This window comes from Bos mutus, chromosome 19 (genome assembly GCF_027580195.1).
Source record: "Bos mutus isolate GX-2022 chromosome 19, NWIPB_WYAK_1.1, whole genome shotgun sequence".
NCBI classification, from domain to species: Eukaryota; Metazoa; Chordata; class Mammalia; order Artiodactyla; family Bovidae; genus Bos; species Bos mutus.
Window position 1 is genome coordinate 23583352 of NC_091635.1, and position 27036 is coordinate 23610387.

A 27036-nucleotide genomic window follows, 5' to 3' on the forward strand; every position below is an offset into this window, starting at 1 on the left:
ACACTTAGTTTTTCTGCCAGGAGACGTTCTCACCATGCTGGCCAGAGCGGGCAAAACCACTCCAACAGATACAATTTCCACCTCCCTCCTCTCTACCATCCAGTTAAGTGCCCGGTCTCCCGTTTCTCACACTAGGTAAACGCTACAGGAAAGTGCAGCTACTTTCAGAAATCACCTCAACCTGAGAGAGACAATGATTATTAGAGATGGCATTGCTCACTACTGGCAAGTAAGCCTGGAGATAAAAGAGGACACGTCTGTTCCCACTTCCCACAGCTATCCCACCTAGCCTTACCTCCTGCTGGGTCTTCAAATGGATAACAGAAACTACTCACAGCTATGCATACCTGTTAGCTGGAACCAGAGTGTGGCACACAGAATTTACTCCAGCAACTAGACAAGCTCAGAGTTAAGCACTCCCTCCAGATAGCCTGCATCAGAGGAAAAAACAACTTTCCCCACCCACAAATCATGTCCCTGAACAGTCAGTTTACTGCTTAGAAAATAAACCTCAAGTGCATTTATTAGTGGTAGGCCAGTGGCACCATTTCACACTCAAATGAGAGTTCCTGGGTGAAACAAATTTCAGCAGAGAACATGCTTTATTGAAGAGTAGATATAGAACAGCACATTCTACCACATTTGGGGAAGGGTTAGCTTCTGTAAAAGGCCTTTACCCCTTAAGAAAACCCCCAGTGAAATTGCTTTTGGGTAAATTTTAACAGTGACACTGAAACTGGCAGGGAGCTGCCACTGAACATGCTTAAAGTTAGCTCCCCCCAACCCACAGTGAATATAAGTAGTGTACAAAGATGACAAGAGAAAGGCACAAATGACCAGAGTTAGGATTGTGGTACGGGCTCCACATGAAGACAGCGGTGTTGCCGGAGACCAAGTTGGGAAGGGTGACATGTCATACATCAAAAGCTGCCCCAAGATAGCAGGTTATAACGGGCTAGAGAAATTAGAGGGAGCATCTCCTCCTTCACTTAAACGACACCAAAAATAGAGGAGACCAGAGAATGGGGGGTGGTGGTAAATCCCAAAAAGGAAATGGAGTTCTTGGAAGGGCATAAGCACTTTAGTCCTTAGAGGGAGGGTGAGGCACTGTTGAAAAGAAAAGCAAACCTTGGCAGGGGTGGCCATTCTGCCTTGCTGAGTCATGGGCTGAGATACGGAAGTCATTTTCAATCACTTCTCCAAGGATGTTCAGACAAAAGCAATGCAACTTATGTGCAACTTAGGTGTGCAATATCAGACCGGTACTGGTGAAAGGTTTCTGCAATATAATTAACCGGTTATCATGCAACATGAAAGGGAGAACTGGAAATTATTTTGGCACCTGCAAAAGTAAAAAGAGGCAGGGAGTAAAGAGAAGAAAACATTTACTACTGGGCACTTTCTCGTGAGGCAAAAAGTAGTATTTCATTCCCTTTCACCAAGATGTTGCCCACTGTTCACAGGTGAACTCAAATCCAAATAGAGAATCACCACCTCTCAATTCTTTTCTCCATCTCATTTAGAGCATATGCTGTAACCAAGACTAATCCCTCAAGAGTCTTCAGAAGTATTTGGCTCTGGTCAGCCTGATACTGATTAAAAACAGGTCTTTCAGTAAAAATGGAGGAAATAACTTAAAGTGAGATGAAATCCAAAGGGAAGGGACCCCTCCCAACACACACTCAGAAGTGTCACCTCTTCCCTGCCCCTCCAAAAACACATGTAAGGAATAACTGGAAAGGTCCTGGTGGCAGTAACCGTACTTGGTGGTCTGGTGACCAGGTGGCAAGAAGCACTATTACAAAGTTTAGAAGACACGACACAACCTCATGGGGCCAGAGGAGAGAACCAGTGACTGGACAGGTACAGTACCAAAACAGAACACCTTGGGTCAGTGCTACAAGGGATCTGCACTCAAGTCTAATAGAGATCCCATCCAGGCAACCTCACTGAGGCCGAAACAACAGTTCCTCAGAACCAGCGTCTGCAGTGTACACGAAGGTCGGAGCCAGGACAGTCCTGAGGGGGATGGCCTTCCCAAAGGATACTGTACTTGCCAATCACAAGAGCAACAGAAATGACAGACAGATCCCTAGGGTACGGATTCCTACTGCTGGGGTTCGCTGGCTCGGAGTAACCGGTCACTTTAAGTGCCCTTGGGAGGGGTCCATTTTAAACAGCTTGGATCCATGGTTTTATTGGAGTTGGATCTTTTGGCCTCTTTGGCTATCCACTCATCAATGAGATCCTGAGAGAAAACAATGGGAAAAAAACTATTATATGCATTCAACTAAAACATCTTTATATGTGGATTCCAAAATGATTGTTAGCAAAGAAGAAATCACCAAAGGTTTCATAATATACTAAGGTGTGAGACAGGTATAAAAAAAGTTCTTTTGATTTACCTAATGTTCTCCTACCTAATCCATTTCTTCCTATTATGCCCTCAGCAAGACCTGAAAATCATTACCCATCTTCCCTTATTAAATGTTGTGCACACATGCTAAGTTGCTTCAGTCGTGCCTGACTTTGTGCAACCCTTCCAGGCTTCCCTGTTCATGGGATTCTCCAGACAAGAACACTAGAGTGGGTTGCCATGGCCCCTCCAGAGTAAATGTTGTAAGTCAACTGAAAACATTTTTTAAATTGACATCAGCTGAGATGGCATTTGTTAAAGGAATTTAAAACCACTTCTGCAGGCCCTGAAGGTTATGGAGATTCTCCTCCACAGATGGGCACTCTTCTCTGATGTAAGAAAATCATCAAAGGACAGAAGTACAACAGTGCAACATAAAGCTGCTTAACTGGAGCTGTTGATGCTTGTGTCATCCAAGTGTGAGACAGGAGCTTACTAAAAGCTTCTGATAAGGGAACAGTCAGAGACAAGCCTAACAATGAGACCAAGGAAAAGCTGCATGGAGTCAGACTCTTTAAAAAGGGAAGGTTACACTTTAAGGTGTGAAGGCTCCACTTTGCTAGGCCTCAAGAGACATAAAGCAATGAGTAAAAGGCTAACAGAAACTTTACCTGTCTTTTCAAAACTAGGTGTTTTCCTTTCCAATATTTGAGCATCTGAAGGGCTTGCAGAGTGCTGACAATGTCCACAGGATTCACAGCTGTCTCCTGGCTAATTTCTGAAACAGAAGAGCTACTTGCTCAAAATGCAGACCTCCCCACCCCCCTACCAAGGACCCTTTTCCTTTGAAGGAAATCTACACAGACTCCAAATGTTTGGAATCTTTGCTACTTGACCCAAGCTGTCCAGAAGTTTATAAAGTATTCATTTGACCACTTAAAATAACTACAAAAGAGGGACAGTACAGCAGGAAACCACTTTGGCTCCTATAGAAACTGAAGTCAAAGAACAAACTAAATTACTTCACTCTTCGCATAAATATTCTGGGATGTTAGAAGTTCCGGTGTGCGCCAAATAACTTGAAGTTTTTCTTTCTTGCTTTTGTTGAGAATTTTGTGAAATAAAGTGTTAGCAACCTAAAATTTGAGAAACCAAATCATATAACCAGTCTCTAGGGCCAAATGCTTTGGAATCCTTAGGCACCTTAGTGAGTGGTCCACATTAGTGAGCCTTCCACTCTCATATTCAGATGAAACACAGAATGTGGCATTATCTTCGCTGATTACAAAACATGAACAGGGCCAAACAGAAAAGTCAGAATATTCAGAGGAGCAAACATCTTAGGTAACATTCTCTAAGAGCAAAAAAACCAACCTTTGATAGAAATCTCTTTGCCTTGGAAATTATGCAGGTAACGAAGAAGCACTTCTTTCCAGTAACTGCGATAGCTTATGAGCCCCAGATCTGAGAGTGGACGTTCTGGGGAGCCAACTTTTTCTTCCACTTTGGAAAGCAAATAACCTGCCAGAGAACAATGCAGATACTGTATCTCATCCTAATAAGAACAGCATACCAAAATGGATAAAGATTTAAGGAGTAGAGTCTGCTTGGCAATATCCATCAGGGTTCAGTGATTTAACGCAATGCTATGTATTAGCTGTAGTATAGTTGACTGCCTTTGTACAAACAAAAGGGGACTAATGTGTTTTCACATTTACTTATAATGGACATTTAATATAAAAGCCTTCTAGTGGAAGCCTGCACTAGAAACTTATTACCTCAGAACTTGCCTGGTGGTGCAGTGGACAAGAATCCTCCTGCCAATGCAGGGGACACGGGTTCAATGCCAGGTCCAGGAAGATCCTACATGCTTCGGAGCAACTAAGCCTGTGCACCGCAACTGAGGAGCCTGCACCCTAGAGCCCAAGAGCCGAAACTACTGAGCCTGAGTGCCTAGAGCCTGTGCTTCGTAATAAGAGAAGCCACCGGAATGTGAAGTCTGAACACCACACCAAAGAGTAGCCCCGGCTCGCTGAAGCTAGGAAAGCCCAAGCAAAGGAACAAAGACCCAATGCAGCCAAAAATAAAATAATTTAAAAAAAAAAATTTTTTTATATAACCCTAAAAACTCTTAAAAGAAAAAAGGAATGGATTATCTCAGTACTGCCTATGAAATATTGGTAGTGGGCAGCAGATGGGAATAGACATGATCTGAATTTCACAAAGTCTCCAGTTTTAACAGCTAAACATCTAACTTTCAACACCAGGGGGATGCAGTCAGCAAACTCATACTTCAGGAAACTCAAACTACTATTTATTTAACCAACTTAAATAAATAGCAAAGAAAAGAAAGAGATGGGGCAGGGAACCTCTAAACTAAAAACTGATTTATAAGCTACACAGTTCTATCTCTATCTGAGTAAAAACAACTTCTTTTTTTTTTAAAGAACCAAATCACAAAATAATGAAAATTTGAATAGTATATTTTATGACATTAAGGACTTTTTTGTTTTGTAGGGCTTTTTTAGGTATAACAGACCTTATACTTTTAGAGATACCAAGATAACTGAGGGTGGGACTACAGGTAAAACAAGACTAGCCATAAAATGGTAATCATTACAGGAGGATTTATTATACTATTACGCTTCTTTGGTGTATGTTTGAAAATTTCCACAAAGCTTACAAAATAGTTGTTACCTATTCAAAGATACACAATCCCCTCAACTCCATTAGTGGGTTAGGCCATTTCCTGATTTCTCTCTAACCAGGTGGCTTAAAAAAAGGATCAAAAAGCTGATTCTAGGAATTTTAATTTGACCAAAATACATCATGTTACAGTGAACATGGAATAAAATACAGCTGAATCTCATTATTTACAGTAAATTATATTCTATAAAGTCACAGCAAACACTGAATAAGCTATATTGAACCATTGCTCTTGGGGTAAATACAGGGTTAGGTTCCTGTGGGCCCCTCATCACATTTTCATCAACCAATCAATATATAACCAACTTTGTTTTATGCATTTTTATTTAAAGACACCTATTTAATACATACTGTTGACTTAACACTGAACTAAAAGCCAACAGCACAATCACGAATGCCTAAATAAAAACCTGTCTATAAAACACATTTTTTCTGGAAGGCACATCACAGCCTTACTAGACAGTACTTCAGCACTGTGCTCAGGGGCCACTGAAAACCGACAGGGAATTCCAGTGGCTGGGACTCCACCCTTTCACTGCTGAGGGCCTGGGTTTGATCCCTTGTCAGAGGAATTAAGAGCCCACAAGTTATGTGGCATGGCCAAAAAAATAATAATAAAAGATAAAAATAGCAACAAAAAGCATAAAAATATGAACAACATGGCTCTAAAGGACACCAGCTTAAACAAAGCCCAAATAAGTATCTGTTTGACCTCATCTGGAAACATGTGGTGACTTTTTTTTCCCTGCCATGTGTATGTTCTTTGATTTTAGGGTTACAAATAAATTTTACCGAGTAGGCAAATTCCCAAATACAGCATTCATGATTAATAAGACCCAAAGCCTCTATCAGGTACACGAATGCCTTTAGAGAACAACTTACAAAACTGAACTTAACACCCATAAACAAATTCGAAGCTTTACAGATGAATGTGCTATTTATCGGAGAAGGCAATGGCACCCCACTCCAGTACTCTTGCCTGGAAAATCCCATGGATGGAGGAGCCTGGTGGGCTACAGTCCATGGGGTCGCTGAGAGTCGGACACGACTGAGCGACTTCACTTTCACTTTTCACTCTTATGCATTGGAGAAGGAAATGGCAACCCACTCCAGTGTTCTTGCCTTGAGAATCCCAGGGACAGGGGAGCCTGGTGGGCTGCCGTCTATGGGGTCGCACAGAGTCGGACACGACTGAAGCGACTTAGCAGCAGCAGCAGCAGCAGCAGTGCTATTCATAAGTCTCACATTAGGATAATACTAAAGAGCTTACTTTACTATCCTCTATATCTCAGCAGACTATTAGGTACCAACTCAGGGTCCTGTATTCATCTGAGTGTTCAATGTGTATCAGGCCAACTGACAATGTTCAGGTTTTTTCCACTTACTCACTCACTTAATATGAGTGTAATTCCACTATATGCCAGGAATTGTGAAGACAGACCATAGGACAAAAAGACAATACAATAGTCCCTGCTTGTGCAACTTAGGACTTGGCTGTTTTACTTACTGAAATCAATGAGCATCTTGCCATAGCCCTGTCTCATGTACTGAGGCATGGTAAGGATACAGGATACATTGTAGTTGAGGAATGAATTCTTTTCCTAAAATCAAGAGCAAACAGATGAGAAGATTAGAAGAATACGGGACCAAAGGTGTCTCAGCAGTCCCAGATACAAGCAAGGCTGCTTGCAAAATATATGCTAACTAGTCCTGGGAAGTGGCTGTCAGGCCTTATAGCTGGTATATCCACACCCTTTATGCTGATGATCTCAGGGTTTCCCTAGCTGAGACCTCCAGTCTCACCGTTAGGGCAATGACTCTAGGATTCTTTTTTAGAGGCAAAGAGCAAGGCAAGAAGGTTTAGAACACTGAATCCAGTCTAGAGTAGCACTCTTTAAATCACATATTGTATGATTCCATTTATGTGAAATGTCCAGAATATGCAAGCTTAAATAGAGACAGTGGGCCTGCAAACAGAATGAGTGGAAATGAGGAGTGACTACTTATGGGTACGGTGTTTCAAACTGGGAGTAACAAAAACTGATAGTGGTGACTGCATGGTGGCTGCACAACTCTGTGACTATACTAAAACCCACGGCATCGTACACTGTAAATGAGTGAATTGTATGGTATGTGAAAATTATATTTCAATAAAGTTGCTATATTGAAAAGCTATAAGCAAAATCTGGCCTTGAATCTTTAAAGGTGTAGTGGTGTTATCACTGAAGGAGCCCAGCTAGAAAACCAGGCAAAAGGAACATATTTCCTGGTTTTAAGCTAATAACACAGAGGACAGCAAAGCCAGGAGAGTTGGCTGGCTTGGATGGCAAGATGTGGGCTTGTGGGTTAGGAGGCCGGGTGCTGGCCAGCAACTAATGGGCAGCTTCAACCCACAAGTCCAGAAATGAATAAACCAAAAGCTTTTCATAAAGACTGCACATTTTCATTAAATAATCTTTGATACGTGGATGTCCACCCCACCCCCTGCCACCCTTTAAGAGAAGGGCAATCATCAATGCCCAGGGAACCGCCTCTTTCTGTCAGTGATTTGAGGCTTCATATGCCAACATCAACTACCCTGCTCTGGTCATCAGCTTCTTAATCTCCAGATCCCGCTGACCTTGGAAAAATATCCAATCAGGTGACAACCAGTGCTGTCTGCTTCTGTCATAACATAGAACAGGAAGGGTTCCACATCATAATATAATGTCTTGTGGTCCAGAAAAAGCTTGGCCAACAGGCACAGGTTTTGGCAGTAGATCTGGAAGTAAAGGAACAGCATTTATGTGTCAGCATGTGATTCTTATACTTATCAGATAAAGGCCTAAAATTAAAGATCACGCCATTATTGTTAATGAAGCAGAAACTGTATTTTGGCCAATAGAAAAGTTCTATCTTCTTTACAAGCTGGAGATAAATTTCTGAAACTGGTGAAAGTACATTTCCATCCCTTCTTCTGATATCACCATTTTTACCTTGTTTTTCTTGCCATCCACTTCAAATACAGAGATTGAACCTTTGCGATATATCTCATCACCAGGTGGGTGTTTCCACACACACTTAGCCTGTAAGAGAATGGAATTCACATCAGGCAAACAATCCTTCCCAGTAAGACTTGCTGCTCAAAAGGGAAAAGGAACCACAGGTTGAACTGGGTTAGCTGAGATGGACAGTCTGACAAACTGACAGCAAAATGGATTTTTTTCTTTTAGTGAAACAAAGACTTCTAAATTCACTGCAATATATTTCTGGATTTTTATAGTAGTTTGGAACAAGTTTTCTGGATTATTTTCTGGCGCTGCTCCAACCTAGGAGATTAGATCTTCTACTATGTAAGAGTAAGATAAATAAAAAATACCCAGGCTTATTATAAAATGGCTTGTGCCAACAGGAAATTCTTAAGCAGCTTATTTCCAGCAGCTTAAGAGTTGCTAAGTAAAGGTACTCTCACCTTTACCAGTAACTTCTCATTACCACCTAAACCATTATGGTCTTCTTTTCAGATTAGAAAACAGACCCAGTGATACAAACCATGCCCCGTCTCCAAATGTTCCCTTTGTTGTACTATACTGAAATAGGACATGTCCTTCTGTGGCTTTAGAAAAATAGGCAAGGAAGCCTGGTTGAGCAACAGGAAGACAGGGCTGGGGTGGGGGGTGGGGAGACAACAACTTGGCCACAAGAGGGCACAAGGTACCCCTTTCCTCACCTGCAAGTGCTCACAGATTTAATGCAGGGAAGCCACTACTGTAAATAGGTGACTTTTTGAAAGGTTTTATGTAAATACTTTAAAAAATATCATTAAAAGCATATGTCTTTTCCAATAGTCATGTACAGTTGTGAGAGTTGGACCATAAAGAAGCCTGCATGCTGAAGAACTGATGGTTTCAAACTGTGGTGCTGGACAGGACTCTTGAGAGTCCCTTGGACAGCAAGGAGATCAAACCAATCAATGCTAAAAGAAATCAATCCTGAATATTAGTTGGAAGGACTGGTGCTGAAACTCCAATACTCTGGCCACCTGATGCAAAGAGCTGACTCACTGGAAAAGATGCTGGCAAAGAGTGAGGGCAGGAGAAGAGGACAACAGAGGATGAGATGGTTGGATGGCATCACCAACTCAATGGACATGAGTTTGAGCAAACTCTGGGAAAGTGTGATGGTCAGGGAAGCCTGGTGTGCTTCAGTCCATGCAGTCACAGGGTCGGACATGACTGAGTGACTAAACAACAAAAAAAGCATATACATGAATATTTTTTATGAAATTATATTCTGACTCTTTTAGTCAATAAAGAGTCATAAGGGCATCCATGGTGGTCCAGGGGTTAACAATTCACCTGCCAATGCAGGAGACCCACATGCTGCGTGGCAACTAAGCCCACATGCCGAAACTACTGAGCCAGCACTCTAGATAGAGCGCAGGCACCGCAACTACTAAAGACTATGTGCCTAGAGCCCTGCTCTGCAATGAGAAACCACCACAATGAAGACCCAGCAGAGTCAAAAATAAAATAGTCATTAAAAAAAAGCATGCCCCAATTTGTCACATATAAGTCCACATATTCATTCAGTAATGAGAGCTCCACCTGTGATTTGCTCCTGTCTCCACCCCTTTACTCATGTTGGCTCTTCCCAACAGTGAATAAACTAACATTATCTGTTCAGAAACAGAAGCCAAACTGTTGGCCAAATAGGCCAAGAAAGCCCATTTCTGTGATTATGCCTAAAGCAACAAGAGTCTTCGGAGGTATGAATTAAAATAGGTTTTCTATTCCGTGAAATTTGATTTTTATAACTTATATAATACAGTAGCTATTATCAAATATTCAGACTGTTTACTTGATCCTCAGACTATATATAGGCCCTTTGTTTTCTCTCCCTACTATTTCTTGCCTTTTGGCTACTTCATTAGTTAGTACCACTAAATAAACAGAAAGAAAAAAGAAACAGTAAGCAGTTCACATCAATAAAAATACCAGTCTTTCACATAGCAAACTCTGAATTAGCTTATCTTCATGGTCTACAATCATGAAGCCCAGTCCTCACTTATCACCCACCTGCCCCTACTCCCAGCATTCTTCCCTACCCAGTCTAGTGGGAGCCTACTGTGCTGCAGTCTAAAGGGCAGTCTTTAGACTGCAGTCTTAATTGGCAATGGTGGTTCTGGGCCAGAGTGTACTCCAGAGCTGGGAACACAAAAAAGCAGTTTTAGCACCAAACTGGGACAAATACTATGACAGAAACTATAGGAATGCTGGGCTATAGATACAGCCACAATCACTTGTGACTATGGAAATAAGAAAAAACAGAGGTTTCCTCGTCTTACAGACCAATCTCCACCCCTGCTCCACGGCAGAAATTCAAGACAAGACTTTTCATTCCACAATCAGGAGAAGAAAAATGGCTTAAAACTATAAAATAAGTAAGGAATACATTTGTAAAAAAATAAAATAAAATGATTCAACTGTTTATTCCTATTTTAACAAGAAGGCTGTTCAGAAACCAGCAAACATTAAACAACTCATGGGAAAGGCTGACCCAAGGACCTATTCTGTTAATTTCATAATTTGTCTTTCTTAAGCAAGAGTTCCTTCAACACACATTTATGGGGCATTTATTGCCAAGGCTAGTTGCTAGAGATACAAAGGTGAATCACATTGTCCCAGTTCTGTGTAGTGAAGTCCATCTGTTTTTATCCACTTTGAGTCAGAAAAACTGTGGGCAGAGGTAATTCATACCCCAGGAACAGAGAAGAGCAGGCAGCAAGAAAAAGACAGGGAGATGAAAATGACAGCATGTGTTTCAGAGCCACCCAGCACCAGCCTTGCCAAAGGCTGTATACTCCGACTCTAATATGCGGCTTTCAATTTCCTGTGCCTTCATTCCATTTCTGTGGACCACTGAGAGGTATTTAGAAAGATGTCAAAATCTAGAATCCCCAGGCCAGTAAGTGTCTAATATGCTACTGGAGAAGAGCAACAAAATAGCTCCAGAAGGAATGAAGAGGCTGAGCCAAAGTGGAAACACCACCCAGTTGTAGATGTGTCTGGTGGTAAAAATGAAGTCTGACGCTACAAAGAACAGTACTGCATAGGAACCTGGAATGTTAGGTCCATGAATCAAGGTAAAGGTAAATTGGAAGCAGTCAAACAGGAGATGCCAAGAGTGAGCATCAACATCTCAGGAAATCAATAAGTAAACCAAAAAGGACCGGAATCGGGGAATTTAATTGATGACCATTATACCTACTACTGTGGGCAAGAATCCCTCACAAGAAGTGGAATAGCCCTCATAGTCAACAACAGAGTCCAAAATGCAGTACCTGGGTGCAATCTCAAAAATGACAGAATGATCGATCTCTGTTCGTTTCCAAGGCAAACCATTCAATATCACAGTAATCCAAGTCTATGCCCCAACCACTAATGCCAAAGAAGCTGAAGTTGAACAGTTTTATGAAGACCTACAAGATCTTTTTTTATCATCAAGAACTGGAATGCAAAAGTAAGAAGTCAAGAGATACCTAGAGTACAGGCAAGTTTGGCCTTGGGAGTACAAAATGAAGCAGGGTAAAGGCTTACAGAGTTTTGCTAAGAGAATGCACTGGTCATAGCAAACACTCTCTTCCAACAATACAAGAGATGACTCTATACATGGACATCACCAGATGGTCATCACCAAAACCAAACCGATTATATTCTTTGCAGCCAAAGATGGAGCAGCTCTATACAGTCCAGCAAAAAACAAGACCGGGAGCTGACTATAGCTCAGATCATGAACTCCTTATTGCAAAATTCAGACTCGAAGAAAGCAGGGAAAACCACTAGGTCACTCAGGTATGACCTAAATCAAAGCCCTTATAATTATATAGTGGAAGTGACAAACAGATATAATGGATTAGATCTGATAGAGTACCTGAAGAACCATGGACGGAGGTTTGTGACACTGTACAGGAGGCAGTGATCAAAACCATCCCGAAGAAAAAGAAATGCAAAAAGGCAAAGTGGTTGTCTGAGGAGGGCTTACAAATAGCTGAGAAAAGAAGAGAAGAGAAAGGCAAAGGAGAAAAGGAAAGATATATCCATCTGAATAAAGAGTTCCAGAGAATAGCAAGGAGAGGTAAGAAAGCCTTCCTAAAGTAATCACTGCAAAGAAATAAAGGAAAACAACAGAAAGGGAAAGCCTAGAGATCTCTTTAAGAAAATCAGAGATACCAAGGGAACATTTCATGCAAAGATGGGCATAAAAAAGGACAGAAACAGTATGGACCTAACAGAAGAAGATATCAAGAAGAGATGGCAAGAATAAACAGAACTATACTAAAAAGATCTTAATGACCCATATAGCCACAATGGTGTGATCACTCACCTGGAGCCAGACATCCTGGAGTCAGGAAGTAGTGGAGGTGACAGAACTCCAGCTGAGCTATTTCAAATCCTAAATGATGATGCTGTTAAAGTGCTGCACCCAATGTGTCAGTGAATTTGGAAAACTCAGCACTAGCCACAGGACTGGAAAATGTCAGTTTTCATTCCAATCCCAAAGAAAGGCAATGCCAGAGAATGTGCAAACTATCACACATTTGCACTCATTTCACATACTAGTAAAATAATGCTCAAAATCCTTCAAGTTAGGCTTCAACAGTATGTGAACTGAGAACTTCTATATTTATACAAACTGGATTTAGAAAAGGCTGAGGAAGCAGAGATCAAACTGCCAACATCCCTCGGATCATAGAAAAAGCAAGAGAATTCCAGAAAAACATCTACTTCTGCTTCATTGACTACACTAAAGCCTTTGACTGTGTAGATCACAACAAACTGGAAAATTCTTAAAGAGATGAGAATAGCAGACCACCTTACCTTACGCCTCCTGAGAAATCTGTACACAGATCAAGAAACAACAGTTAGACCAGACACGGAACAACAGACTGGTTCTGTATAGTCAAAGCTATGGTTTTTCCAGTAGTCATGTACAGATGTGAGAGGGGAAAATAAAAAAGCTAAGTGCTGAAGAATTGATGCTCTTGAACTGTGGTGCTGGAGAAGACTCTTGGGAGTCCCTTGGACAGCAAGGAGATCAATCAATCCTAAAAGAAATCAGTCCTGAATATTCATTGGAAAGACTGATGATGAAGTGGAGGCTCCAATACTTTGGCCACCTGATGTGAAGAGCCAACTCACTGGAAAAGACTTTGATGCTGGGAAAGATTGAAGGCAGGAGGAGAAAGGGATGACAGAGGATGAGATGGTTAGACGGCACCACTGACTCAATGGACTTGAGCTTGAGCAAAAGGGAAGCTTTGAGGCAAACCTGGAGTGCTGCTGTCCATGGGGTGGAAAAGCACTGGACACGACTGAGCAACTGGAAAACAACGATCTAGACATCCTACAGCTTATCGCCACCGTGGTCATGGACCTTCGGACAACTTACCATGTGTCGGCGGAGTATTGTTTGGCTCTTCATGTATTTTAAACAGAATTCACACATGTAAAGACGTCCCAGTCGTGCATATTCTTCAGGATAGGGAGAATGGTACCAAGTATCAAGCTCATAGCGACCAAAAGCAATTGTTTTAATCATGTTGCTCCCCTCTGTGATTTGGCCTTGCAGCCTTAACTTCTCCTGTATTGCAGAGAAGAAATCAAGTTACAGGAGGATAAGAATTAATCATTTCTATTGTTGTAAGCTGTGTGCATGCCACCACAACTGGCTATGAAAAAAATAATATCTGGCTTCTAGCTCATGAGAAACTTGCAATGAAGAGGACTATGGGGGCATGGGTCACTAGGAAGGCTAGAGAAAATGTACTGTCTACACTGCCCAGAGCACAGGTCTTGAGAGTGGCTTTTCTCTGCTACCTACCCACTTGGGCCTCATCTCTTGAACATCAGAACAAGCCCTTCGTAAAATTTTACTTTTTATCAGTCTGAAACAAATCGAATTTTAAAAGACCATTTATCACAAACTCCCTACACCTTAACAAACATTCTAAAACTAAACAAAAGCTTCTCGAGAATGCGCTTCATACATGTGCAAAAGCTTTTATAAAGAAAGCTGTATGGATCTGCATGACATGCACCCATGCTGGCCATGCTCTCAACTTGGGTCCTTTAAAAAACACTTTTGAAACAGGGATGATGCTTTAATTCTGGAATTTAAAGCTAGAAAGTAGAAGATATTTTTGAATACCTGTCCCCACTCAGTGGCTATGAGTTAGTCACAGAAATAATTCTGAAGAATAATTAGGCAGAGCTCTAAAAAGCTGGCCTAGGAAATGTTCAATACCAGGGTAAGATAGAGAAAACCAGCAGCTGTAGCCCAGCCTAAACAAGGGCAGCGATCAAACCCTGGCTCTCCCAAAATTTTAACAAGTCTCCTCTATGGAGCCTTATACCAAGGTCACAGGACAAAAATTTCTGTAATTAACCAAGGTCAGTAGCAACTGTTGCCATGAGCCTCCTGATCTAAATCAGCCAGGTCCTTTACCCTGCATTAGGTAAAATACCCACCCTGAAACATTCTAACCAATCACTTAATGTCACCTTTCCAGTTGAAATTTTCTCTGCCTTGAGGGTATAAAAATTGGCAACTAGCCGAAGAAAGGGGTCAGCTCTCCCTTGAGCCAGCCTGCTGTTCTAATAACATCTCCCACTCTAAGAAACTCTGTTCTCCTCTCATTCTGCCTCATGTCTGGAAATTCTTTTCCAACCAGCCCATGGACCGCTACAGAATCCAGAATTCTTAAATAAAATATTCGATTATAATTAAAAAAAAAAAAAAAGATGAAATTCACTTTACAAACTTTAAGTTTCTTTGGACATAAAGATTCTAAATATCTAAACTATCTGACAACAACCTTGATCATTATTCCTCTCCCATTCTTTTATAGCTGCAATGAAAGGCTGAAGCAATCCCACAAAGGGGAGTTCCTATTTAGGTTAAGAGGACAACAGAGAGGGGTACCTTCCAGTCTAGGGCTTCTCAGAACTGCAAATTATCCAACTGACACAAAGGGGCACCTACTGCTCTACCCAGATAACTACCTCTACCAAATAGGTCCTTCCAGGAGTTGAGGTGGAGAGGGAAAACTTTAAGGGACAAAGGAAGGGAGGAGGGGTAATTAATTTTAAATATCAATAGGAAGGAAGTCTCAAATAAGGATGGCCGTGGGGGAAGGGAAAAAGAGTCAAGCAGCAAGTTATGTTTAATCCCTAGGAAACTGAGTGCTAATTTTCCTTGGCAGTTCCAAGTGACCCTCACAAGTGGTCCTCACCTTGGAAGTTTTAATACTCACCAGATCCTCTGAAGCACGGGCTTGTGCTCTTCGGAAAAGATCCAAGTCATACTCGCTCGTCAGGTTTTCCAGGAGAGGTTCCCGAGTGTTCCCATAGGTCTGCCTGTGTTCCTAGGAAAATAACCAGAGCATGATACTTTCTGCTTCTAAGATCTTAACCTATTGCATTTCAACGGACGCCAATCAGAGGGCCAAGAATAACCATACCTATTTATTTAGTACCTACTATTAATATTTGCCAGCCATTATACTAGGCACTAGGGATCAAGTACAAAACAAACTATCAGACAGGTTAATTCCAGAAGATACCCACTACCCACTCTAGTGAACCTGGAAAGGAAATGTCCTAATAACCACCCCTAAAGGGAGTTTCATTCTTCAGAATTTTATGCTTCCATTTCTTCCTCTGAAAATGTGCATGGCAAAACAAATAAATAAAATATAACAAAACCCAAATGCACTACCAACTTCTAGAATCCTGAGATCTAGTTGGATAATCATTTAAAAACAAAACCAAATAAAAACTAGAATCTCTAAGCCTTCATTTCTAAGATTTTAGGCTGAAAATAAAATCTACAGGTAGGAAGGAGCAGCTGGACTAAGCAGGCTTTTGTAAACTCTTTCCCTTGAATTGCTGCACCTACCATAACACAATCCACCAAAGGCACTGGAATACTCCCACTTTAGAACTCCAGTCCAAGTCTACAGGAAAAAAGGTTAGCTTCCTTGAGAAATGCTTTACTAAATATTAAGCAAGTACAAAAGAGGGAACAGTCATTGAAAACTAGAATCATAAAAATAATCCAGTTTTAAATAAATAATATCAAATCTTACCATAGCAGTCAGTACACAAGTATCCATACACAAGAAAGAAAATCCAAAGGAGCAACTTTCCTTTTAACCTTCAATTCTAGCCCTTCCCACTCCTTCTTAGACTCCGCCTCCTAGCAGAAGGTGAAGAGGATCGGAAGATAGTAGAAGATAATGGCTAAGAGGATCAGAAGGCTCATTCCAGGAAGAATGCTGTAGACCTTACTCATATATTAGCATATGAAGAAACCACTCACCAGTACTTTTACCCCTATTAAAATTTCTTCTGGCTTATCTGGGCCCCTTTGATGGATATCTTTTTAATTTGGGGTTCTGTCATCTAAGCCTTGGGTTCTAAGTATTTCTTCTAGTTTTGTGTACTTTTTAAAAAAGCTTTAAAAAATCCTATCCAGTACTTTTTTACCAGGAAGGTTCAGCCCAAACTAGAAAGCAGATGTAAGGTAAATTTCAGGAGCTTTTATTCAGACACTCTCTACCTTTATGATTCTGGGAAAATCATAATCTAAATCTCAGTTTTCCATCTATACAACAGCTGAAATACCACCCATCTTTGTAACAAAGATTATGGGAGCAACATAACCACAGTGCCTGCCTAGCACATAAGCACTTAATAAATGGTATTGTCATATTATTACATCTCTACCCAACCTGTAGATAAAAATACTGAACAAGACAGAGGGGAAGCACACAATTTTCACCCGAAAGCCCAATTCTACAGCTGGGTCTTGGCTGCTGGGATGGACTTCCTCTGGCTGCAGGGAATGGGGGCTACTCTTCCTTGAGGTGCGGGGCCTCTTACTGCACTGGCTTCTCCTGCTGCAGAGCACGGGCTCCAGCAGTCAGGCTCAGTGGTTGCGGTGCAATGGCTTAGCTGCTCCAAGGCATATGGGATCTTCCCAGACCAGGAATTGAACCCATGTACCCTGCATTGGTAGGTGGATTCTTAACCACTGGACCACCACGGAAGTCATAAATGTACACTATTTTTAAAACTAGAAAAATAAAAAACTATAAAAAGATTTACTATATATCACCCAATTAAAACCTTTTATCGTGTAGGTATTTTATTCTTTCATTTAAAGACATGGACTGATGCTTGGCTTGAATATTCTTCCTTATCGTTAACATCGTATTTGTTCAAACAAGAAAATTTAACCCTTTAAACCTAAAGTGAGGTTTATAAACTAGAAGATTCTATCTTTTCTTAATCTAAATTCTAACAGTATTTGTTTTTTGAGGACGCCCAGTTCCACTCTTGTTGGAGAATTATATATACAGTGAACTCTAACTGCCAAAGAGTCCTGTTACAGAGCATACTAAATGGCAAGTGTGAAAAGCAGAATCTTAGCAACCAAAAGGAATCAAATGTGATAGCAAGAGTTCATGCTACTAAATATTTAACTTATCCTCACCATATATTTCTCTTTTTGTTCTTTGCTCAGCCCAGAATTTCTTTTCTTCCTGAGTTCAGCAACCTTTTCCTTATATCGCAACTGCCTCTCTGATGGTGCCTAAAAAGAAAAAGGAGAAAATCGAGAAGCTAGCTAGAAAACTCATTATGTAATTAAGTCTCTAAATGAAAGTAACATACACCAAAGAAAGGGTAGAGGGAAAAACGGTCAGGGTGGGATGTGAAGTATATTACAGCCACCCTGTGAATGCTGCAGTTAATTTTTAAACTCCAAATGGGGTTCCCTCATCACCTAGACCACTACCCTGTCAGTTAAGATGAGTTTAGGAAATGTACTTACTTTAATATTAATCCAAATGGAATATAGATTAAGGATGGAACAACAGGAATAAAATCAAGATCATTTCAATTCATTAGGCATTTATTGAATGCTTACTGCTTTCCAAGCACTGATACGGAAAATGAATAAAAATTTAAACACTGAATAAGAATAGAACCCAAGATAAACAATGAAGAAAAGTGTAGCCACCTCTTACTGAGTGCTTATTACCTGCCAAGCACTGAGGACAGGTACTTATGGTACTTTACATGCATAATTTAGCTGACTACACTGCCAGGTAGATATTATTCAAGGAAATAAAATTGAGGGAAGTTAGCTGACCTGCCTAAGACCACGCAGCTAGAGTAACAGAATCGCAGTATTCAAATCCAGACCTGTCTGGCTCCAAAGTCAAACTTTTTCCCGTCACCATGCCTCCTCTGCTATCCACTTATAATCTAACCACAAAAACAGACATCCATATGATGAGATATGAGTATATAAAATGTGCCAAAACCTAAACTAACATTCTGAGAACATTACAAATAGGAATACATGAGGAAGAAATTCATTAATGGTACAAGATTTGGGAAGAATTCCGACAACAGCTAAGAGTTGCACAAGGCCTTGAAGGAAAAACACAATCTCTTCTTGGTATAAGTATAGAGTTCTAGGCCGAAAAACAGCAAGAGAAAACACCAAAGGCATTCGGGGGCAGGGGAGGGGACAAGGAATTAAGCATAATCAACGTGCATGAATGTTCAGAGAGACAAGAAGATTAGAGCAAAGCAGCATCTTGGAATCCAACAGCAAAGAAAAGTAGAAGAAAAATGACATAATCAACAAGCGTCAATGCTAAGAAAAAGTCACTGGTGCCATTGGAAACATACCAGCAGAGTAGAGGGGCCTGAAAGTAAATTATAATGGGTTAGAAAGTGGATGAAAATGAGGATATAGAGCAGAGAATATAATCTTGCAAATAATCAAGATTACCTATTATTATCACAAGTAGCATGATTCCTTCATTTATGAGGTAGAAGTTTTGTTTCTAGAAAATTTACTATTTGGAAAAAGCACTGTTTCTAAGTTTATGACTGAAGACCACTTATGAAGACGCAGCACAGGAAACAAGAGGAGTGGACATAGCTACAATGGTTATGGGGCAGAGAGAATCCAAGACTCGGCTCTCAACTGTGAACGGCCGGAGCGTTAACAAGGCCCGTACCTGGTGCCTGGTTGCATGCCTGTTGTTGTCATCTTGCCTGTGGGACAGCATCCTTTCTTCTATCTGCTTATCCCGGCTCTGTGCTCTCACCTGCAACCATCAACAACGTCAATCAATCCACCTGCTTCTAAAACTATGTTCACTTAAAGTGTAAGAATACAGCAGTAATCCCTTGAATTTACACTGTACTTTCACTTTCAAAGGGTCTTCACGTTAGCACAATCTGTATAAGAAACAGATAAGGCAAGCTTCATATTCTGTTTTCTCAGCCATTATCTGAGAATCAGAAAGTGACATAATTACAGCTGGATGGTGGTAAAGCTAGGATTTTAACTAAGTCTGATGACTCTGAGCCTCTTTCCACTGTGCAATGCTAAGTGTGAGGAAGTGCAAGAACAGAGTAAAGAAGTACAAAGAAAAGGTTAGATACTTCAAGTCTAAAGGGAAACCTAACTGCATTTATGACCTTAGATAAACCACCTTCAATTACCAACAGTCTCAGATTCATCTACTGGGCAGTGAGGACTCATATCCAACTCCCTATTTCACATCAACACTAAAACTCAACATGGTCAAAACAGGGCGACTAACACTCTCCCACAAATCTGCTCCACCCCCAAACTCCTCTATAGCAATAAATAGTAGCACTTTTTAAACAACCGATCAGGTCAAAAACTTGAACATCAATGATGTTTGATTCTTCTCTTTCCCACTTCACATGATATTCATCAGCAAGTCTATCAGGCTGCCCCTCTCCAAAACACATCCCAAGTTCAGCCAATTCTGACCATCTCCACTGCCAACAGTCCAAGCCACCATCTACTGCCTGAACCTCAGAGTGGCCTTCCCACAAGTCTACCCTGTGTCAACTCTTTCCCCCTCCAGTTCATTCTCCACATACCAGCAAGCTGTGATTTTTCAAAAGTGTTTTGGTATTTTGCTAAAGCCCTCTGAATGCTTCTCATGGCTGTCAGAACAAAAGCATACTCCTTTTGCCAAGGCCTACAGGCCCTTCATGATCTGGATCCTACTTCTTCATTTCCTATCACATTTCAGCCTCACTAGCCTACTTTCCATCCTTCAAACCCAACCATTTTTTCCCCACCTCACAGCCTTTGAGCTTACCCATCCTTCTACTCAGCATCTAGACACAACTGCCTCTTTGTCATCACCCACGGCTCAGATAAAATGTCTTTCTTCACAGCCCAAGCAAAAGCAGTGCCACCTTGTCACCTCCAAAACAGTCACTCTCAGTTTAGTCTTTTTGTTTCTCACAACGTTTACCACTAAATAAAATTCATACTAATTTTCTATGTTGATTATACCTCTCCCCATGAAAATGTACACTCACTGAATACGGTCTTTTGATTGAATAAAAATGGTAATATTGCTGATTGCAATCATTTATCAGAAAAGTCAGAGTAATTCTGTGCATGCCAAGTATTTTAAAAACTCTGGGGCTTTTAATAAATGTGAGGAATTAGTCTAATGTTTCCATTTGAGATTCTAAATGTAATAAAATATGTATCTTTCAGAAATACTCCTGATCCTCTAACCACACGGTCCAGTAGTAAAGATGGATTATCCTGAGTCTGATTCCCTTTGAAACAGAGACCACAAAAGAGTAAAGTTCAAGAAATATGTTTCTCTTTCCAAAATTTTCTTCCCCAAACTGGAAATTGTCTTTCTCTATCATCCAACAATTTTATACCTTAGGAAGACTTTTATGTAAAACCATCCATAGTATTAGATTATTACATTTAAAGACAAGTAGTAACAGACAACTCCCCCAAAAAAACAGGGATCACAGTTATTTTCAGAGAAAGAAGCACCTAATGCCTTGTCAGCTTCTGAAGGAGAAGACGGAAGAGCTATTTCTGTTTTGATCTGGTCTCATACTAACATGAAGATAATGGCAAGACCTACCACTTCTACAGTCAGCAGAATAAACTGCCTTGCTTATAAGAGAAAGTTGAGATGAAGGAAAACAAGGGTAAGGGTCCACATACTCAAAATTCACGTCAAGTACCGAGAGTATACTGCTTTACTGAAAGACTAAACACAACACATAAAAAAGCTTTCTCTCCTGTGGTCCACTTGTAAATAAGAGAACACATTCCTGAATCAGGGAGGATTAACGTTAACTAGGGAATCTCATTTTTCTCAGGAGGAATCTGGCCCAGACAGGAACAAACCTGTCATACTGGCCTTGTTAGCAAAATAATCACCACAAAAGCAACAATTAATACTTTGGTCTAACCAACCTGGATACCCTATCCAAATACTACCTGAGCAATGCGTTTAATTAATAACATTTTCAACTTGTTTGTCCATAATTCGTTTTTTGGTTTCTCCTTGGTAGCAACAATCCAGACAGACACATACAAAATAGGGTCTTAGGTTCTACTCTTAAATCCATTATTTCAAATTCCAAAAGTTATTTAGAACTGTATTTTTCAAGATTGTAAGACAAGAATTAGCCAAGAGTAGGTATGATTGAGAGTAACAAAAAGGAGAAGTATTCCATAGAAGCAGACATAGAGGAAGAGAATTTAGAAAAACCTTTAAAAAGTAAAATACCTTCATAGATTTGTAAGAGAAACTAATGCATAAATACTGAGACCACATATTTATGCAAATTATTCCTTAGTGGAAAAGGTCCCTAGCAATCTTTGAAGAAAATTTTCAACAGAAAATATTGATGCAATTAGAGGGTGACGTTCCAAATATTTCATAGATAATCCCTTTGTTAATTTCTCTCAAAGCACTCCTTACAGACAATAATCCTTTTATGAGTCTGTTTTCCTTTCTTTAAACACAGCTGTTTCATAATGTTTCCTCCACTAGTATGTAAGAACAAGGACCCTGCCCATCTTGTTCACACTGTATCCCCATTGTTTAGCCAAGTGCCTGGCAAACGGTAAGCACTCAATAAGTATACGGTGAATAAACGACAATATATAATTACCTTGCATTCATCAGCTGAGAGATTATGATAGAGAGGGCATCCTGATATGGAGAAATGTCTCTCGTGTTTTCCTGTAAGGTGTCCTGTTAAAAGAAGAAAAAACTTAACCTCAAGATGAAAGATCTAAGCTTGGAAAGTAATAGTTTTCACTAAAATAAACCTTTTTACAATACCATTTTTATCAAGTATATGTCTGATTACAGATTAAATCCATCAAAGGCAAGGGTCATAACTTGCACCCACAATAAATTATTTTCTTCTACAGGTTGGACCTAACCATCTCTGAACATATTTGCATATATTCAATATAAATTGTAGTTCCTTCTTTTCTGATCACGTAGTTCTCAAATTCCAAAATGTCAGAAACCCATAAATTTACTTAAAAGGCACAAAGTTATAAGCAAGAATATTTTCTTTTGGTAGAACTTAACTTTCCTATGCTAAATTGATCAAGTCATATATTTAATAAGTGTGGTTTCTATTGTGCAATGTTATCCAATCTAAATTGAACTTCTTACAATAATCAAAAGAAGATGGAGATGGAAGTGGTCTTTTCTAACATATGAGGAAATATACTTTGGTAATTTTGGACCAGATTAAATATATTCATTTTTGTGGAGGGGTGGCTGATTTTGTTTAAAGATTTAGGCTTCTTTTATAATCAAACTTTTAAATTATTACTACTTCGTTTTTAAAATACATAATCAAACTTTTAAACAGGTAGTTTGTGCAAGGGAAAGAAGGAAAAATACTAGAAAAGACAATACAGAAAGCTCTTTTTTATCTAAAGGGGTATTTATTTTTCTGTTTTTCACATGGTTTGTGAAAATACACAGGTAATTGATTATTTCATTTTTATATGTCTCTTCAATCAAAACGTTCATCAAACATCTAAGACTGAGACAGATGGTGAGACAATGCTAATGAGATAAATTAGCTAAGTTAAGCTGCAAATCTACAAAATTCTTTCTTTCATGGAAAAAAGACATTTAATTTGTAGTAAAGGAGACATTTAAAAGAGATTTAAAAATTACACAAGATTTAGAGAGTAAGCTTTAAAGGGTAGCAAAAGAGTTGGACACGACTGAGTGACTTCACTTTCCCTTTTCACTTTCATGCTTTGGAGAAGAAAATGGCAACCCACTCCAGTGCTCTTGCCTGGAAAATCCCAGGGACGGGGGAGCCTGGTGGGCTGCCGTCTATGGGGTCGCACAGTCAGACACGACTGAAGTGACTTAGCAGCAGCAGCAGCAACACGGAATTCCTTGGTGGTCCAGTGGTTAGGACTCTGCATTCACTGCCGAGGGCCCAGATTTGATCCCTGGTTGAGGAACTAAAATCCCACAAGCTGGGCAGAGCAGCCAAAAAATATATAAATAAACAAATAAAGGGTAAAAACAGTGCAAGTATTGCAGGAGAGGAAAATTAATACAGGGCTTTACAGGTGGCACTAGTGGCAAAGAACCCTCCTGCCAATGCAGGAGATGTAAGAGACGTGGGTTTGATCCCCAGGTCAGGAAGATTTCCTGGAGGAGGACATGGCAACCTACTCCAATACTCTTGCTTGGAAATCCCATAGACAGAGGAGCCTGGCAGGTTACAGTCCAAGAGGTCACAAAGAGTTGGACATGACTGAGCACACATACCCAAGAACAAGAGTTAATATAATAATATGCAGGCTGCCATTTCTCCAAGACTATATTATTAAAAATCCTGCCTGCCAATCTAGGAGATATAAGAGAGACATGGGTTCAATCTCTAGGTCAGGAAGATCTCCTGCAGAAGGAAACGGCAACACACTGCAGTATTCTTGCCGGGAGAATCCCATGGACAGAGGGGCCTGGCAATCTACCATCCATAGGATCACAGAGTTGGACACAACTGAAGCAACTTAGCACAGCACAGCACATATTATTAAAAATGCAATCTTAGAGATCCACACATTTATCTTAGACACCAAAAACTACCCTCAGTGATCAAAACCTATGTACAAAATGTAAAGTATCATGGCTCTAGCAAGCCTTTTAGATATTATGCATCTATCTGTAACTTCTAAATAAATTATTCAAGTTTGTTTTATTTTATAATATGTCAACTAAAACCAATCTGCCTGTATTAAAAGTTTATAAATGATAGCTGTTCTATTAACCTAGCAAATTCCACTGCTATGAATTCATCCAGTAGATTTCTAGAAAGACACTAAAATATATATACATACAAGGCTATCAATTAGAGTCCTGTTCTAAATAGCTTTTAAAAGCTAAAAAAGGAGAAACAATATAAATATCAATCAATACAGGGTAATTCAAGTAATTTCTGAACTTTCAAATATAATGGAATTCTCTATATCCTTTAAACAAGAGGGACCGCTGAGTGCCAACAATGTAAAATATCTAAGATGTCAAACCAACCATTGTTTATATTCCTTTTTATAAATAACAACAGAGAAAGAAATATATGTGCGCATATACATGTGTTATGTATGTATAGGAACTTACTAGAAGTATTCATACACAACTACCAATAGCAGTTTTTATATCTAGGACATATTCTGGGGATATGAATAAAGGAGAACTTTTACTTAGCAATCAAGCCCTCCTAAAGGGTTTTAATTTTTCACAAGCACATCATACTTTCATACCAAAATTACCAAAAAAAAAAAAAAACCCAAAAAAACACACCCCACCCTCAAACCTAATGACATTGTTTTGGCTAAGACGAGGAGTGGAACAGGATCAAGGATCATTGCAGAAGCTCAAGTTCATACTTTTCAAGCTTTGCCAGACATTAAAACCAAAAGTCAAAGTAAACTTCCCTATGATGCAAAAGATTTATATTTACCCTCTGGTCTACCACATTCAGAGTACTGAGTTCAGGGCATAAATAACACTTAAATCAGACCCCTACTCTAACCTCATCTCCTCCTCCCCATTCTGGTCTATATGCCCAGGCACACTGGCCCCTAAAGCATTACTCAAGGTGGCTAGGCACTCTCCTGCCCCAGACCCTGTCCACTTGCTGTGCCCTGTGCCCTTAATGCTTCTCTCCCACAGACTCAAATGGCTCACTCTCTCACTTATTTCAGGTTTCTGCTCACGTATCAGCGTATCAGAGTGGCTGTCCCTACACGGCACGCTCGTGTGCAGGTGCAGTATCCTACCCTCACAGCACACATCTCTAGCGGATTATGTGTTATACATCTGTTTGTCTTCCCCAGTTAGACCACAAGCTACAAGAGGTAGGGAATTTGACATGTTCACAACTCCACCCCCAGAATTTAAAACAGTGCCTGGAACAGGAAAACATTCAGTAAGCACTGAATGACCGGTTAAACAGTACATAAAATAAATGGAACAATTTAAGGATGCATGGACAGCAACAAGCAGAGTTGAAAATTCCTTCTCTTGCTGTGTGGCAAGGAGATCCTCTTAAAGTATATTAGCTATCTCTTGCATTAGTATTTGTATAATACCATCTATTCTTAGTTTTTCATTATTTATCTCAAGGAAATTGACTTAGGCCTGAAACAACTACCTCAAGTAACAACTGGTATAGCATCCAGGGGAACTCTGCTCTAGTTATGCATTTGATGGGTTGAAATTACCTAAGAAACTGCTGGTAATTAAATACTAGGGAAAACATACTGGTAGTCTGCAAAGCAGCAACTTTTTCTGTTCTACCTTTTTTCTGAACCTGGAGGCCACATTCAAAGGCTAAACTGGTAGACAGAAAGAGAGGCTCATTGTCTCCCAATCAGCACCTTCCAACTCTAGACAAAAGTTTAGACCAACATCTGCACCTAAGCTCACTTAAAGAACACACGTAAGATTTTTAAAACATTACTAGAATCCCTCAGTAAGGAGAAAAAATAACTCTTAAGGAAACAATGATATAATTAATCTATCTGAGAAGAAATATTTATCTAGTTTATACTTCTAAGCATACAAAGCCACAAGACCTAAAACTACTAAAGTCACAAAAGGTCAGGGTCTCATCTATACTCCTCACTTTCAGTGCCTCTTGATCAAAAAATGTTTTTCTCATTTCCTTAATAGCTATGGCCATACAACCATAATTTATTCACCCTACACTCTATTATTAGTCCTCGATACGCTTGAACTATGCACCATACAATGAGGTATTTGGAGATAACTGACGTTCTGTTTTTGTTGGAAAAATTAAAGAATTTTTCACTGGGAGGAGTTCTCAATAAACTGAATGGTGCATCATAGTTAATTTCCTTGTAACCAAATCTGTTATTATGGACAATAAGCCAAGAAGCAGGAATGCTTTTATCCAAGTGAGCAATTCAGTGTTATTCTAAGCAGTGGTCATTGAAGAGCCTAAGAAACTAAGTCGTAATGAACACTAAACATTTATGGGTGATCCTAATTCCAGAGAGAAAGAAAATCACACAATCCACGGTGTCATGAGGTGGAGGCACACTTACCTAGGGAGTTACAGCCTGGTGTAGGACACTTCATATTGAAATTGTAGCTTTCGTGGAAGCGGCGGCGCTTGGGGCGATGAGAGAGATCACTGCCCGAGTCCTTCAGGGACATGTCCTTGGCAATGCTCTCATCGTGAGACACGTTGGGGCTGGAGATGTCTATGTCAGATTCAGAAGAAGGGGCATTTCCAGTTGGCGTTCGAGGTGGAGACTCATCATGATCAGCTGTATTTTTAGTTTCTAAAGTAAAACAATTGTAAAACTCAGGAATGGAGTTTATTTTACTTATAGGGTTATTATATTCAGAAGAGTTTACAGGCTTCCCAAGATCCTCTTCCTGTGATTTAACCAGGAACTTTTGCCATTTATCTGCCATAAAACTAAATGCAAAATGAAGAAAAACTAATAACAGCATTCCTCTTCTGCAACTTTAAATTCTGACTAAAATTCCATTTGAGGTTTACATGATACATTTC

General features: G+C 40.0%; 1 protein-coding gene across 2 annotated transcripts in view; it reads right to left on the reverse strand.

Moving 5' to 3' along the window:
* Positions 1-583: 583 nt before the first annotated feature.
* Positions 584-27036, reverse strand: part of KAT7 (lysine acetyltransferase 7) — a 34776-nt gene continuing 8323 nt past the window's right edge. The window contains exons 4-15 of one of the 2 annotated variants that reach the window (XM_005890335.2): positions 26561-26800; positions 22111-22193; positions 19143-19232; positions 17600-17698; positions 15357-15467; positions 13493-13684; positions 8038-8127; positions 7683-7823; positions 6570-6663; positions 3731-3877; positions 3028-3134; positions 584-2248 (exon numbers count right to left, since the gene is read on the reverse strand). In XM_005890335.2, the coding sequence (XP_005890397.1) occupies positions 2147-2248; positions 3028-3134; positions 3731-3877; positions 6570-6663; positions 7683-7823; positions 8038-8127; positions 13493-13684; positions 15357-15467; positions 17600-17698; positions 19143-19232; positions 22111-22193; positions 26561-26800 (1496 nt within the window). In that variant the 3' untranslated portion in view covers positions 584-2146. The remainder of the gene's footprint in view (positions 2249-3027; positions 3135-3730; positions 3878-6569; positions 6664-7682; positions 7824-8037; positions 8128-13492; positions 13685-15356; positions 15468-17599; positions 17699-19142; positions 19233-22110; positions 22194-26560; positions 26801-27036) is intronic. The other variant, XM_005890336.2, reaches the window with a different exon arrangement.